The 16,349-nt window shown below is 45.6% G+C and overlaps 1 protein-coding gene across 4 annotated transcripts in view; it reads left to right on the top strand.

Annotated features, from left to right (window-relative positions):
- The window catches only part of LOC142962672 (uncharacterized), a 41,532-nt gene that overhangs the window by 15,691 nt on the left and 9,492 nt on the right, over nucleotides 1-16,349 (top strand). For 3 of the 4 annotated variants that reach the window (XM_076103268.1, XM_076103269.1, XM_076103267.1), the window contains 5 exons: nucleotides 8,570-8,749; nucleotides 10,591-10,791; nucleotides 12,949-13,128; nucleotides 13,544-13,776; nucleotides 14,862-14,991. In XM_076103268.1, coding sequence (XP_075959383.1) covers nucleotides 8,570-8,749; nucleotides 10,591-10,791; nucleotides 12,949-13,128; nucleotides 13,544-13,776; nucleotides 14,862-14,991 — 924 coding nt within the window. Of the gene's footprint in view, nucleotides 1-8,569; nucleotides 8,750-9,384; nucleotides 9,475-10,590; nucleotides 10,792-12,948; nucleotides 13,129-13,543; nucleotides 13,777-14,861; nucleotides 14,992-16,349 lie in introns of all 4 variants that reach the window. The other variant, XM_076103270.1, reaches the window with a different exon arrangement.

Here is a 16,349-nt window from a genome sequence, read left to right as displayed (position 1 = left end):
CTGCTTTGTGTGTTACACGATGTTCATCTCGACGCCGAGGCCAAAATAACGCCTGCCAACGGCAGACACGCGCACCAGAAGGGAGCTGGAGACATTTTGTCCCGTCACTCACACGATTGAGCCTTAAAGGAAAACGGCTTTTGAATACCAAACACTCGCCTCCTGTTGGTTTGAAAGGTGACTCTGAAGTGTTTGTAGCTCGCTCCCTTTGTGGAGAACTTCGGCAGTCGTCTGCACGGAGTCACGGTGGTTAATGTGGATTCCAACCGCAGTTTCATGGCGGAATAAAACCCAAAATACTTTTAGGAACAGTCCTGAAGCACAACCCACTTTTCTGGTATCCATCCATATTCTCAGTATGTTACAAACGGTTCCAAAAGATATCAACCTGCAACAGAGTTTGCTTCTGTTCTCCCCGGGTGTAAAAACAAAAAGCCCACCAAGCCTAGCAGCGACTGCAGTGAGTTCATTTCACTGTATTCCAGTGCAAATGTGACAGTTTGGAGCATATTGAGCGTACTGAATGGCAGCCGCGGGAATGGTTTGAGCAGTTTTTCACTGACATTTCGACACCTTGTTCCTGCCATGAAGCTGGGTTGCTGCTCGAGTTTATTGTAAATGGCCTGATTTCAAGCTGACTGCAGCCTCTGTCCTCTCTAAGTGACCAGACTGTTAACAGCAACCTGCAACTTGAGTTGATGCTGCTACAAGGACGGATCGCTGCTACTTTGTGAGTAAAAATGATTCATTCAAGGGAGTGATTCTTCATACAGCTCAATCGTGACCTTTGAAATGATATTGGGCAAAATTATATTGGTTGTTACATTTAAGGGGTGTTTTTCTTTTTTACTGTGTGCTGCGCGAACGCTCAGGAAATTGTTACTCTGTTTTATAGTTGTTTTGTTCAATATGGGTACGTCATAATGCCGTTCTGGGCACAGGGCATCACATGATTACAAGCATTACCAGACTTTTCCCGGGGGCTTGGAAATGAGATTCACCCTAAGTACTGGGCAAACCTCGGCGCTCCTGAATATCTTCTCCTGCTCCACAAATGAGTGTGTGTTTAGTTTAGAAGACTCTAGATACACACACACAACCTATAGTTGAGGTTTGGAGTGTTTTTTGTACCTTTGTTTGTTTAGAGTTTGGTTTTTCTGAGCCCCATGCTTTATTTCAGATCATGTCCTGCTCCGCATTTACACAGTAGCACACTTTTCACATCTGGCGGCCGCCTCTGCAAACCGCATTCTGGTCCGTGGGACACTGAGCAGCTCCACTGGTGCAATTTGAGGTTAACCGTGTTGCTTCAAGTGCCTCAAAGGTGGTAATGAGGTCGGGACACTTCTTCCGGACCAGTTGGAATCCATTGTGCAAAACCCAGGATGTGATCTCTCACTGGCCCACCCACACTGTAAGGACATTTCCCTGCCTGTATTTGAAGTGTATAAATCCAGGGTTGTGTAAATGTGTCCACACAATAGCATACACCATTAAAATGATTATTAAATGTATCCACATAATGCTTAGAATGCCCTTGACCCCATTTTCACTCATAGACTGAATACAAGAAGTGGACGTAGTCGGCCATCTTGGATTTTGTCCGTCACCATCTTGGGTTTTTTTGCAACCAGTGAACAGAAGTGACCATATTTTGACTGCGCAGGAGTGTCTCTGTGGTAGAGATGCCATATACAGCTCTGGTAGCAACCTGTCAATCACAAGGCAGCCCCGCCCTCAAGCATCCCCTGCTTTATGGTCTATTTGACTCTAAATGGACCATCATTTACTAAATGAACATCATGCTGAATTGAAGAAGACTTCAAACTAGCAATTGAGACCATAAACTCATGTTTACAATGTTCACTGAGGTAATAAATCAAGTGAGAAGTAGAGTAATTTTCTCATAGACTTCTATACAATCAGACTTATTTTTGCAACCAGACGAGTCGCCCCCTGCTGGCCAGAAGAGAGAATGCAGGTTCAAGGCACTTCTGCAATTCCTTCACTTTTCAGAACCGGAGGTTGCCGCCTGGTCTCACTACAATATAAAGTGTAAATTAAATGGGAGCTTCGCTGATTTCACACATCAGTTTTGAAGTCACAGGGAGTACCGCTAAAACCAGATGCAGGTCTCCTGTGGGTCTGGAGGAGCTTTATCAAGTCTTCGGGCTAAGCATTACACATTTTACAACAGACAGCCTGCTGGCCGTGTGGAGTTTAGAGGATGTGGGTATTTTCCAGTAAAGACATTTTCAAAGTGTACACAAATGTGTATTTTGCTGAAAAAAAATAAAAAATGAAAGGGTGACCTGTGAGTCTTAACTCTGGGCTTCATTCATCACAATGAAAAAAAAATGTGAGTTTGAGTTCAGACTATTTCATAAATGAAGGTGAACTTAATTAACATTTGTTGGCTACAAGTGAGAGTACTAAGCATTTCCCTCCTGTGCCCCTGTTCTCCCCCAAACAGCGTCACATGTTTCTCATCATACTTTTGTGACGGATGACATAATTAGATCTAGAACTGCCTTTTTTTTTTCTTTTTTTTAACATGCGTTTTAATCATGAAGAGATTGCTCTCGATTGCCCGTCGATGGCACCCTCACGTGCCTGCTGCTTGTTGGTCCGGTGCAGCCAGCGGTAATGCAAAATGGGGTCGATTATCAGACCAACTGGGCACACTGTATCTGATTGATGCGTGGCCACGGACAAATTGGCAGAAACGGCTGACATCGCGCCAATAAAATTATGAGACGGTGATCACTTTGAGGAGCGCGCGCCCGTTATTCTGACAGTTATTCCTCCTTCCATCGCGGCCCCCCGTTAATGACAAATGATAAATCAGCGCGGCGCCGTGATATTTTTAGACGGTGGGGTGGTGAGATTAATGAGGTTATGATTCTGGCCCTCTGTGGTCCATGTAGTGCCCCTCCCCCCCCGACTGTAGGTGATGGCTGAAGCCGGCAGTCTGGCGGCGGAGCGCTGATCAGCATTAACACAGGACCGCCTCTCAGCCTCGCAGCCGATCTCTCTCTGGTCCCCCCACTCACCGGAAGGCGGCTCGGCAGCTGCGAACAGCCTGCGCACAGCCTCCCTCTTGTTTGCTGTGAGAAGCTATTGGCCTGAGAGTCGGTCGGTTTAGGGGGGAAGAGGAGAAAGCACCGGCAGGTGTTGACTAGCGGGGAGAAATCGCGGTGCAGACTGATGACGATGATGATGGTGAGGAATGATGCATCTCTTCCCGTGCCTTTATGAATTACATCGCGTATTGTGAAGAGGCGTAGAGGCATCTTTCTTTTTTTCCTTTTTCCCCGTTTTTTCTTTTGGGTCATTTCTTGCCTGAGCTGTAATGGTGGATTTCTCCGTGGCTTCGAGGCTACGCGTCTAGACGTGGAGGGCTGAATTTCCGCCCCGTCTTCCCGAGAGCGCATCTCAGCATCGGCCCGCAGCGCTGCGCCATCATGGCCTTGGACGTCCAGACTTGCGCGGTGTTCACGGTGATCGCGGTTCTGGTGCTTGTGAACGTGCTGTTGATGTTCATCCTCGGTACTCGTTAATGGATCTGCGCTTGGGGCCCGGTTGGCAGCGCAGCGCACTTTCGCACAGGAGAGGAGAGACAGGCAGTGCGCGTTGGTCGAGAGCGGGGACACCCGGCGCTCCATCGCGGCTACGCGTTGAAATGAATGACGTTGGTACAACATAATGTATTTCTGTTAACCCCCCCACCCCACCCACCCAACACCCCTCTCCCCAATCCTTCGTTATGTCTTGTGTCCTCTCACCGTTTGTGATAGCTAGTGTTGTCTGGTGGTGGTGGTGGTCGTCGTTGTGCGGATACAGATCTGTGATGCTCTTGCCTTTTTTTTTTTTTGTGGTGACTGGAAATTCATATCCCCCCCGCATATAAACATGTCCCCCCCCCCCTCTCCTCTACGTCGATCTCCCTCTCTCCTCCATGTTGTATTTTGTGGATTATGCGCATGGATTAATTTAATTCTATACTCATTCGATTCTAGAGGAAAAATGAATCTGATGGTCTTCTTTTTTTTTTCTTTTCTTTTTTTTACCAACAGCCTACTGCTGCGTCAGGTCTTGTTTTCCTATTGTGATCCACTGCCACATCCACAATATGGCAGCTGATAGCCGTGCAGGAATCTCTCTCCACTGAAGTAATTGGGATATTTGTAGCAAATAGCGGGTGCTGAGTGAGAGGTTGCTGCCGATGGAGGACTCTGGAGGATCATTGTAATCTCATCTGAGCAGTAACCAATAGCAGGCAGGGCTAGGCCTAATAAAGGAGGGCCTCCGTCACTCCAGGTTTCCCCCATTTTAGATGCAGCTAAACTCAGCTCCATTTCACAGCCCTACAATATTCACATTTCTCCAGTTTGCAACGTTTGTAATGTGGCACCTGTTTTATGCAGCCGGCACATTGTTACGCCTGGTCACTAAACGGTGTCTAATGAGGAAAAAGTATCAGTAAATATGCACATTTCTTACATATGAAATGTCCTCCAAGTGCAAAGGCATGTCAGGGGGGAGATTAAAAAAAGCTCCTTTTCTTCTTCTTTTTTTGACCCCACTTTCAGTTGCATAATCTAATAAAGGATTGGAGGCAGGTGTCATGAATGTTGAATGAATGTCAGAAATAGATATGCTAAAAGCCCATCCCAGAGCCTTCAATGACAGTCCTATAAATAGGGATGGTAGGCTGGCTAGGTTTTTAGAAGATACTGTATGTGTGCTCTCTCACACTCAAAGCTAAGTGCCGAGCAGTTTTTTTTTTTTGTGTGTGTGTGTGTGTCTAGTTAAGTGGTAAATGTTGTACTGTAGGTGTAGAAATAAGTGATTGGCTACCATTTATTATGGACATGAATAGCTCCATCACATGCTGTAGCATGTGGACTGGTGTGTGTGTGTCTTCATCAACGCATAAACACCCCTCCTGGAGGGGACCCCCACAGGACTGTAAACACAGCATCCTAATATTGCATACTGCAGTGGCTGTGGCTCAGGTGGCTATCGGTAATAACTCAGTGCTAGTTACAAATGTGTATTCACATGTTAGGTTGCACGTGTGTGTGTGTGTGTGTGTCGGGGGTGGATGTTATCCGTATAGTCCCTCTTTGAATCTGAGTCGTGCACACGTCCCCGAGTGTTCACACATTTGTAATCCCTCCAGGGCAGGTGCCTTCTAATAGAGTACCGTTAAATGCTGTGCAGTCAGAAGTGTCAATGTGTGGATGGTGTGCGCGAGCGAGACCACAGTGTGTGTGTGTGTGTGTGTGTGTGAGAGGATGTGAGTGCATTTCTCACCGGTTTTAGGCAGAGCATCTTTGATTGGCTCCCAGACTCGGGGTATAAGTGTATTACATAACAGGGTTGGCAGACACAGGGAGGACGGACCGCGAGACTCACTCAGTGCGTCGGAGAGAGAAGCCTCTTGCTGGAATACGGCAACCTTGCCACTCGACATCGCAGGCTCGGCTCATGCGGGAGGACCACCGCCTCGAACCTCTTCCAAATAAAAAGAGATTTTAACTATCATGATTGTGTGAGCCGGACTTCTCCATGCATACACTCTCTGAGCAGTTTCATGTCACAAACATGGTAAGGCTGGCTAAAGGCGTGTGTGTGTGTGTGTGTGTGTGTGTGTGTGTGTGTGTGTGTGTGTGTGTGTGTGTGTGTGTGTGTGTGTGTGTGTGTTACTCGGGGATGCTGTAGGTGCTTTTGGTGCAGATGTGCTATGGCTAGAGATAGAGGAGGATGTTGGAATGCAGTGTAGCTGCCAGTGCAGTGAATGCTGATGTGTTGTGCTGCAAAGATGATATAAGCGAGTGAATCCTCTTTCTGTTCTCACATGTTTCCTTGTCAGCCTTGTGCTTGAACGTGAGACCGAGAGCGTTGCCGTATGTCTCCGTGTGTAGGGATAGATTCCACTGCATTCATCTGCGTTGACCCAAATACAGGTTTTGCGGTTTAGAGGCGGCAGTTTTCGCCCTTTGATCTTTGATGTTGTAACTGCGGTGTAACCATCATGATGACACAGGTCCTCGCAGCCGGTATAGGCACGCAGTTAACGAGGAGTTTTGTGGCAAGACTTCCTCTCTGTTTGTGTGTTCACCGTGTGCCATTCGATCAAGCTAGGTGTGAGGTTGTGCTAAGGCTTGGGATTGGGGAGATTGATTATGTAATGCTTTTTAATTTATTCAGACATGTAGAGGGGGGGGGTGATGAAATGTATTGGAGAGGGCAGCGATGATCTCATTAGGGAGATGGAGGGATGAGGGGAAGGGGAGAAGTGAGCAGGGAGGAACATTGGCCGTGAATGGATCTCTGTCTCTCTCTCTCTCTGTCTGTCGGCTGTATTACAGCAGATTGATGGGGATTGGAGAGATTGAGCTGGGAGTGAATGGGGCCGAAAATGGAGTGGACCTGGAGCATGGGGGTTGGAAGCTTGGGCGGACCTCAGTGTTTCAGGCAGAGGTCCCGGTGTCAGATGGTGGCGGTCAAGATTTGGCTTCTACTAACTGTGTCGGATTACAATTTTTTTTTTGGACTCTTTGATTTGAATCAAACTCCTTTTGTAAATCTTTTTGAGTGCTATTCATTCATTGGTGCTGTTTCCATGGCAGCGTGACACATGTTTTCTGCGGTGATCCTCCTCTCTTCCTGTAGTGGAGAGCTTTGAGATGTATTGCTACCCCTCCCCCCCCCCCCTCCCCTCCCCCCAGCTCCAAACCCTTACCTGATTGAATCAGGCTTCTCAAGGAGATCTTTGATCTCAGCCCTGCATGCAGAAGCCGACACAGTGTTCCTTTGATGTTTACATTGACATCACATCACATTTTAATATTTAATGACAGAGCGATATTGCAGCTATTCAGTGGTCACACGCACTCCTAAATTTGGAAATATTCCGCTTTCATCCTGAAGTGTCAGTGAAGCATCCTCATCTGTCACCATGACGACGGCTGTTCTCTCCCTTCCCAGGCATGGACGTCCCTCCCCGTGTTCACTCCTCTGCCCTGATTGGCTTATATCCCCTGTAGCTGTCTCAGTAGGCCACCAGGGAAGCAGACATGTGTCCACAGGTTGAAGGGGCAACGTAGCTGCTGAGTCTGAGAGCTCGGATCCTCACGGGGGGGGTTTGAATACACACACACAGTCCTGCAAACACTGCATCAGCACCTTAGGTGGGAGAGCATATTTGCGCTGGAGTGATGAGGTGCATTTTAAAAAGGTTTTTCCCATCCAGGAATTTCATTTTATAAGAGCCGAAGCAATCTTGTAAGGATGGAAGGAAAAAAGAAAACATTAGCAAGGTCCGTTTAGAAAGCAACAGTGGCTCAATATTAATACGCAGAAGCCTTGAAAGCAAGTAAAGAAGCCATTTAACGTCCATCCATGTGACATCCCCGTCTCCGGGCCTTTTGATAACTCCTTACCTAGAGCCTAAGCAGGCTTGGTTAGCGCTGGCTGCTCTGCCCACAGCCCCAGGGACTGGATGCATGGTTAGCTCTGGACTGGAGCATGCTGATGAACACTACTTTGGAGAGAACAATCGGAATAAGCAGTTGTAGCTGTGCCACAGATGCATACAGGGGTTCAACGCACGTGAAGGTAAAAGTGTGGCTGCACGTGTGTTGCGTTTTTTTTTTTTTGCTCATCTCAAGGCCACCGAGCTCAGCCTCAGCGTGATGGATGGTGAGGCTGTTTAGTAGATGGATGATGTGAGAATCAGGTTCCTCCTCAGGAACGCTGTCCTTTAATGAGAACAACCTTTAGCCTCTCCAGATCCCCTGAAGAATACTGATCACCTGACAGGCCTCCATGTCCTCACACACTATACGCCCGATGCATGCGCACATCAATAATACTCTGCTCGTGTGCATGCGCACCAGTTGCGCAGTTGAAACATTTATTTCAGCGTCGCATCATGTCCACATTAGTTATTCATGATGCCAGAACCAATAGAACAGATTTGATGAGTCATCCTTCCGTGTTGTCAAAGACCGTGCGGCTGATAACAGAACAAGCATGAAGGAAGGGAGATTATCCCTTCACATTTGTTTGCTCCTCAGCATTTATATCACATTAACACATGTAATTATTCTAATGTCATAATGGGCCAATTACCATCGCTGTGTGGAGACTGTTGCTGTGCTTCTGAACACCGTGTTGTTTCTCCACTAATGGCTCTGCCTTTTTTTTTTTTGTGTGTGTGTTGCCGTATTTTGTTGTGTTGTGCTGTGGTCTGTGTCGGCTATTGTGTTGTTCTATTTGCAATCCCTAAGCTGCCAGTGGGCCCTGGCTTTGAGGGTGTGTATTTGCATCCATTAGTAATCTGAGTGGGCTCAACAACAAGGATTCACACAGATTTAGGCCAAAATGAGGCTGAGCACTGAATTACAATCACTTTCAAATTAGATTTAAATGCTGTTTTTTTTTTTTTTGGTCACGTGGATCAATATCCATTGGCCGGTGTCTGCGGTGCTCGTCGTGCTGTTTCAGTTATGAAAATAAAGCTCAAGATGTCGCCTGTCTTTCCCTCCCCTTTCTCCAGTTGATAAGTGGAGGTTCAATCGTCAACGCTGAGGCGGTATGGGACCATGTGACCATGGCGGACCGGGAGTTGGCGTTTAAGGCCGGTGACGTCATCAAGGTGCTGGACGCCTCCAACAAGGACTGGTGGTGGGGCCAGATTGACGAGGAGGAAGGATGGTTCCCCGCCAGCTTCGTACGGGTGAGTTAGCTGCGGCCGCGGCTGGCCGGCGACCATAGACACAACACACACCCACACACGCACTGAACATATGCACACAAGCTGATAAACACACTGAGGAAGGTGCACACGCACGAGCATTCTGTCACACGTGCACGAAACACACACAGATGCACACTGTTGAATAATGCTTTATTCAGAGAACACATAACACTCAGGAGATCTGAGAATAGCTAGCTAAGTGCCTTTATCGGGTGTTCAGGGACAATAAAACAAAGATGCTGATGAGCCCCTTTTTTTTAGTTTGGCATCAACCTCAGTACCTACCCTTGAAACCCACTTAAATTTACATCGTGATTATATCTCACCCATATTTGAGTTCAACTTAACCCAACACAAAGGTCTGATGCAGCTACTGCAGCTTGTTCCACACTTCTCTTACTTATCTTTCTGAAGGAAGAAGTAGCATCCTTGTGGTAGGTGGAGACCCTCTTTCCTCCTCCTTCCTCCCCTCTTCCCCCCTCCCACAGACACTCCTCATGGCCATTCCCACTTGTCCACCCTTCCATATTTCACTCCTGAGAGGGCAGGGCAGACAGGCTGACCGACTGTCAACCAAAAAGTATCTTTCTCTTCTGTCATTCTCTCTCTCCAAGGTGGAACCCCACCCTCCTCAGCCCCAAACAAAACAGGTTTTCTATATCAACCCCATAGCAACTCCACGGTTCCAAAACACCACGTCAAAGGTGCGTTTTTTTTTTCCCCCAGCTTCATCTACCCATCCAGCCTGCCCGCCCACCCGCCCCGCTCCAGTCTGTCCACGCAACGTACCCCACGACATTACCCGAAACATTAACGTTCCCGTGACGTTTTCACATCATCCTCAGCGGGGTCGATAGAGAGGCAGAACTGATGAGTCAAAAGTAAAGTAATGTTAAATGTCTCCCTTAGCGGCCTGCACTCAAAATTCTGCAAATGTGTTCACATAGAATCAAATGGATTCTGGAATCATTATTCCGGTTAATATTCATGGAGATTTCTCTTTCAAATATGGATCATTAACTTTTTTCCATTTACTGTTGACTCTGACTATTTCTCAGTCTGTACGCTGCGCTCCATAGTTCTAGCCTGCACTCAGTACTCCACCACCCGTCACTCTGCTTGTCTGTGGCGCTGCATTCCTCATTTTGTGTTTGGCATTCTACCCGTCGGGTTCTTTGATGTTCTCTTGGCAAAAACTGTGTGTCATCAGGTGTTGGCCGCTGGACATCTGAAACCACGCTCACTTGGCCCTTTCTGTGAGCGATAGTGGGAATACACAATGTATGATGGTCCTGTGCGTGTGTGGGTGTCGGTGAGTGCATGCATGTGTGTGGAACATGTGAGTTTGTGTGCGAGTGTACATGCATGCGTATGTGCAGGGGGGGGGGGGGGGGAGTCACACACAGGGCCAAAGTTGGGCATTGAATATCCTCTGGCCGCCACGCTCAGAAGGAGGCTTATTTTAAACTCCGGAGTGTTTGGCAGTTTGTCCCTCACCTTTCTGAAAAGCTGGACCAACAGTCTTACTCACTGTCCAAACGAACCAGAGACCCTCTAAATGAAGCTCTGTGTGTGTGAGATGTGTGTTCACGTGTGTGTGTGTCTGTGTGTGTGTGCATTCATGCTCATGAGGTGCGAGTAGTACCACTTTTACAGCAAAGGTTTGTGATATGAATACCTAAATGTGTCTGTTTACTTATACTTTTTTTCCCGTCAGATTTATACTCTGAACACATGACATGGCTGAGCACATTTCTTTTATTCAAGTGCATGTGTGTGTGTGTGTGTGTGTGTGTGTGTGGCTCTGTGTGTGCACTCAGCTGTGGGTAAACCAGGAGGACGTGGGAGGGGAGCCAGCCGAGGGCACCAGCGAGGTGCAGAACGGGCACCTGGACCCGACCAATGACTGCCTGTGTCTGGGCTCGCCCCTCCAGAACCGAGACCAGATGAGAGCCAACGTCATCAACGAGATCATGAGCACGGAGAGACACTACATCAAACACCTCAAGGACATCTGTGAGGTACTAAACACGTGCCCACACGCATACATCCACTGCTGTTCCAGGGCTTTGAGTAGCAGAGAGACAATAGGAAAGGTAAATGGAAAGGAGCTGAATGAACTGGAACGCGTGTGAGAAGAAGCAGCCGGTTTGATGCTGCACAACACTCCCACATTCACACTTTTAGTCAAGACATATTTTTTTTTCTGTTGTTATCAAAACAGTCCAAAAATAGTTCTCTCTCTTATTTCTTTCTTTTTTTTTTTTTTTCTTTTTTTTTTTTTTAGATAAGAAGACACAATTTGTCGATTGTACACAGTGGTGGCAGCAGCGATCTAGTCCACATTCAATTTGTGATTATGATTCATGCCGAAGTGACAGGCTCGACTTCGCACCAAATCAAATTAAACAAGAGCCTCGCCATTTGTTACATTTTTAGCATGGCAAGCCTTTTATAAAGACTCAGAAACATGACGCGTCCAAATTTAAATCTAAATCTAAAAACTGGACGGATTATTTATAATCGAACGTTTGAATATGTTTAAAAACTCCTAAATTCTGTGAACTCCTTTTCAATGTACGTTTTCCACCAATAGTGAATTTCACAAGTCTAGTTATGTATACGGAACTGGGTTTGCAAGGCATAGTGTTAATAGATGCATACATGTACAGTACAGCTACAGTGTTTATTATATCAACTTTTGTATCTAACATGGAACGGTTTTTATTTGGGAATCTGACAACAGCTAATAATAACTGCTCCTCTGTCCCCGTCTTGATGTTCAAATCAAAAGTGAAGAGGAAGTAGTGCCACATGATAATTGGTTCAAAAGAATCTATGGGAATACAAGATTAATGATGTTATAGTATGTAAATGTGAACTGACATTAAGATTAGGATTTCCAGATATGCACTTTATTATTATATATGATCGAAAAAGACCATCGTTATAATCAAATGACTGTCTGTTTGTCCTACTGCCAACAGTAACAGTACAACCTCCTGTTGAGTGCAGCTGTCTTCCTGCTGATACCGTAAAAAAACATAATATATAGACAAATTCCCCAAAATACAAGTGAGTTAAAGTAAGATTGCATAATACTGTTTTTTACATGCGGGGCAGTTATTTCTAAAATGTTGTCTCCAGCACAGCCGTTGCCTCTGTGCCAGATAAATAGAGGTCGACTCTGAATACAGAACACAACACCTGCATAATGACTTTGGGTGGGCAAGATTTTATAGCGCAGATTTTTATTGCTTATCTAACCATCTTTCCTCAACCCTCTGAATACCCTTTGTCTGTAATCCGGGTGAAGCATCATGTTTAAAAAATAGCTGCAATAAAGCGTAAATTTCACCTTCTCGCCTTCACACTTATCGCCTGTGGAGATTACCCAGCAGGTTCAGATTTGGTACAAACAAGCACGGGCAAGAAAGACTTCTTTGACTTAAAACAGATGTGGACAAGCCAGTCAATGGGTTATTCTTTGAATTAAATGTTAAAATGATACTTTGTCATAACTATTTCCAAACTTTGTGTGTCACGTAAGTAAAAGTAAAGGGTTTTAAAATTTAATCAAAACTAAAAACTGTATTTTTTCTTGGTTATTGATGGAACACGCCCTGACTGTAATGGCTCGTCACTTAGGGCTCTATGATTAAAAGAAGCTTCCCATCTCATAATCATAATAATGTATTTTACTCTTGCGCTATCGATCCTTTTCTCAGCTTTTAATTTTGATTATTGAGCTCGACTCTACGAATCCAAAAGGCTTAACGTAAGCGTTTGATAAACGGAGAGAGTTCTGGGTGGTGGAGTGTGAAACAGCAAAGACCTACCTCTCACAGCAAACCTTTTTCACAAAGTGCCGAAGCTTCAGGGCATTTAATTAACCACAAGAATTGGACTGACTGAAATTGAGGCCACAGTTCGACCTGCACTAAATTGTTTTTGACTCTGCAGAAGCTTCGGAGTCGCAGTTCATTTTGATTCAAATGAATTATGTTTAAGCAGTGACTGCAGATGTTTATTACAAAGAATTAGCAAAACTAGTCATGAGAAGTAACAAGCTGTGGCCTGCATCGGGCTTTTTCTTCAGCAGTTTTCTGAGCCCGGCACTTAAAACCGCATCGTCTTTGAAAGCCCCGTGGTAGTTGTAACCCGTGTTGTTGTTGCAGGGCTACCTGCGCCAGTGCAGGAAGCGCGTCGACATGTTCAACGATGACCAACTGAGGGTCATCTTTGGGAACATCGAGGACATCTTCCGCTTCCAGATGGGCTTCGTTAGAGACTTGGAGAAACAGTACAACACAGACGACCCCCACCTCTCTGAAATCGGACCGTGCTTTTTAGAACACGTGAGTTCAAATGGGGCTTTTCTCGAGTGTTTCCCTTTCATAGCGCACTTCATTTCAACACAGAAAAAAAACGGGTTTGAGAAAACTTGATGTCCAGCTGAGAGCAGCCGTAATTGCTCATTATTTTGTTAGGTTTTGTTATCTCAAGATCAGAATTTAATAATCTCGTTATCTGGAGATAACAGTAAAGCTGTGGCTATAATTAAGTCACCAGCAAACAGGTTTTCTCAAGATAATGAGATAATTAAGTCATGATCTCGAGAAAAAAACCAGCTCTAATAAAAATTTTAGCGACCGGAGCTGCTCCTCCGCACATCTTGGCACGCTTCTCCCCAGCATGTTTTATTAAAAAGAGGATTTTGTTTCATATTTCCCCCTCTCATCTTGTATCTCTCGCTGCTCTTTTAATCTACAGCAAGATGGTTTTTGGATCTACTCAGAATACTGTAACAACCACTTGGATGCCTGTATGGAGCTGAGCAAGCTGATGAGGGACGGCAGGTACCAGCACTTCTTCGAGGCCTGTCGCCTCCTCCAGCAAATGATTGACATTGCCATAGACGGCTTCTTGCTCACCCCTGTCCAGAAAATCTGCAAATATCCACTCCAATTGGCTGAGCTTCTCAAATACACGGCGCTGGAGCACAGGTACCGTACGCTTTGTCCAAAGTCACGTTTAATCTGGATCTGAACGTGTTGCTTTTTGTTGCTTTGATGGCATTGTTGTTCCAGATGCATTGTGTTGCTTTGCAGCCGTTGCAGGTGTTGGGTTTGTTCTACTGAAGCGGTGGTTATCCGTGCATGAAGTGAAACAAATGTTATTTTGCACTGTTTTGCCAGCTTTCTGTGAATGTTGTGTGTGGGGGGGGGCATTTCATCAGGGAATCTCAGTTGCATCGAAAATGTATACGACGACACTGCTGCTCATCATCATGTCACATCGTCCTCATTTCAATACACGGCCGTAGGATCATTGCACAGAACGACTGGCTATAAATAGATTGCAGATTAAATATGAATTTGGGCTTTCGCTGGCACAAGTACGAGCATCAACATTCCCAACACACACACACACACACACACAGCGGGCGCCGCACAGAAGCACAGTAAACATTTGCAGATACGAGAGCATCCAGATGTGCAAACTCATGCGTGCAAACCCTACAGAAACCAAAAAATGGCGCGAGTGATTCAGCGTGTCTCAGCCAGCTCCAGGTCATTGACAAAGCACGCGTTCTCAGCCAGAGAGGGACAGGTGCCAACTCTGCCTGCCAGATCACAGTGTTTGACTGTTTGGAGCTGTAGAGAATCTGCCTGCTCTCTGTCACACACACACACACACATACACACACACACACACACACACACACACAGACAGACACACACCCACAAGCAGGCATTATCTTCCAAAGTGAGGATTGGATCCGTTGCATATCTAAGTCAGAGGGATAAATCCAGCTCAGTTAGCATAGACGCAGTGAGAGTTAACTGTGGATAGAGAAAGTGGCTGATTAGAATTAAATGGAAGTATGTTACTTTCACTGTGTTCCAGCGGACTTACTGCTGCTACTTGAGTTTACAACTCCAGTCCTTAAATAGGCTACTCTGTATCGTTCACTGCTGCGACATTACATGTCCTTTTATTAATTTTTTTAACGGGTGGCCAAACTCCAAGAGCTATAAATGTACCCTTTAACACCGCAGAAGTACTTATGTATACACTGTGTCCGTAGTGATTATCGATACGTGGCAGCAGCACTGGCAGTAATGCGGAACGTCACTCAGCAGATAAACGAGAGGAAGAGGAGGCTGGAGAACATCGACAAGATCGCCCAGTGGCAAGCCTCTGTTCTGGACTGGGAGGTATGTGTATGTGTTCACTGCGGAGCTCTTTCAAAGCAGCTGATGTTGTTTTACTGGCAGAATCTGGTCCAGTCTGCTGAGTCCATCTGCGTAGTCACGGATATTGCCCAGGGACGGAAGAACTTTCACTTAATTTACATCTCACGTGATTTATTCTAATCAGGAGTGACTTTTAAAAGTTAGAATGGTGTAGAGTCTTTGGCGATGAGACCCATTTGTGACGTAGTCATATTTAGGGGGGTATTGATGCCATGGTTTGTACAGGAATAGCCGGATGCTGGATCCTACATATCCCATAATGCAACGTGATAGCATTTTTTGTTAAACCCGGTTAAATCATGGTTTAACTTTAAATCTTGTTGCACCAAACTTTAAAACGAGCTTAAAATCAAGGATTCAATTGAAACCTCTCTTTAAAGGTCAGTTTGGTTTTCACTCTAAACCGAGATCAAGTTTAATTCTGTTGCACCGAAACAATAAACTCCAATGTGATCCAGTATCAACTTTAAACTCACGCTTTTAAATGGCTGCCCTCTTGAGATGGATCGAGCAAAATGATCAAGTTCAAGCTCAAAGAGAATGAAAGTTACCACCAGGAGCTGTGACGTGGTTATGTAACAGTCTCGCATTAATACTGATGTATCTGTATGACCTACATTAGCACATAACTAGAGTGAATAAAGACATCCTTAGTCGACTAACACTCGTAAGATTCTGCAGACGAATCGATTATTTGATTTAACTAACAGATCTGTAAAACTTAGTTCCTTCACAGAGAATCAAGCAAAAGCAACTCTTAAAATCTTGTTGGCACACAATAAAGAAACCTCAGTCGACTAAGACCTAAACGAAACTAATCGACTAAGATGGGGCAGCCCTACAAAGAGACAATCAGCAAGATGATTGACTATTTCTATATATTTACGATATATATATATTTAATGCCTGTCATCGGGCCGGATCCCCCCCAAACACAGACATGCAGGTTTACCGGAGACTCCTTCAGTCTCCTTTCAACCTGCAGTTGGAGCTGTTATGGAGCTGAACAGGAAGATTAGACGGGCAGTGAAAGAAATGCAGCCGTACCGCCAATACGCCATCTTAAAGCTTCGTAACTAGTAATGGTAGGCCACGTGACTTTTTAGCTAGCTAGCTATTGAGCTAGCTATGAGCCACAGGAGACACTGTACAACTATTCTCACATGCTGAGAGCCACTGACCATGATGAGTAAACTGATCTTTACTGTATGCTGGAACTTGTATCTTTTGGCAGTTGCGTCATAGTGCACGGTTGTGCCTATGAGTGTCTTCTTCATGTCTACATTGTGTGTGTGTGTGTGTGTGTGTGTGTGTGTGTG

The sequence above is a fragment of the Anarhichas minor genome, unplaced genomic scaffold, assembly GCF_050575085.1.
Source record: "Anarhichas minor isolate MPS153535 unplaced genomic scaffold, ASM5057508v1 ptg000028l, whole genome shotgun sequence".
NCBI lineage: Eukaryota > Metazoa > Chordata > Actinopteri > Perciformes > Anarhichadidae > Anarhichas > Anarhichas minor.
This window is presented reverse-complemented; position numbering and strand designations above follow the sequence as displayed.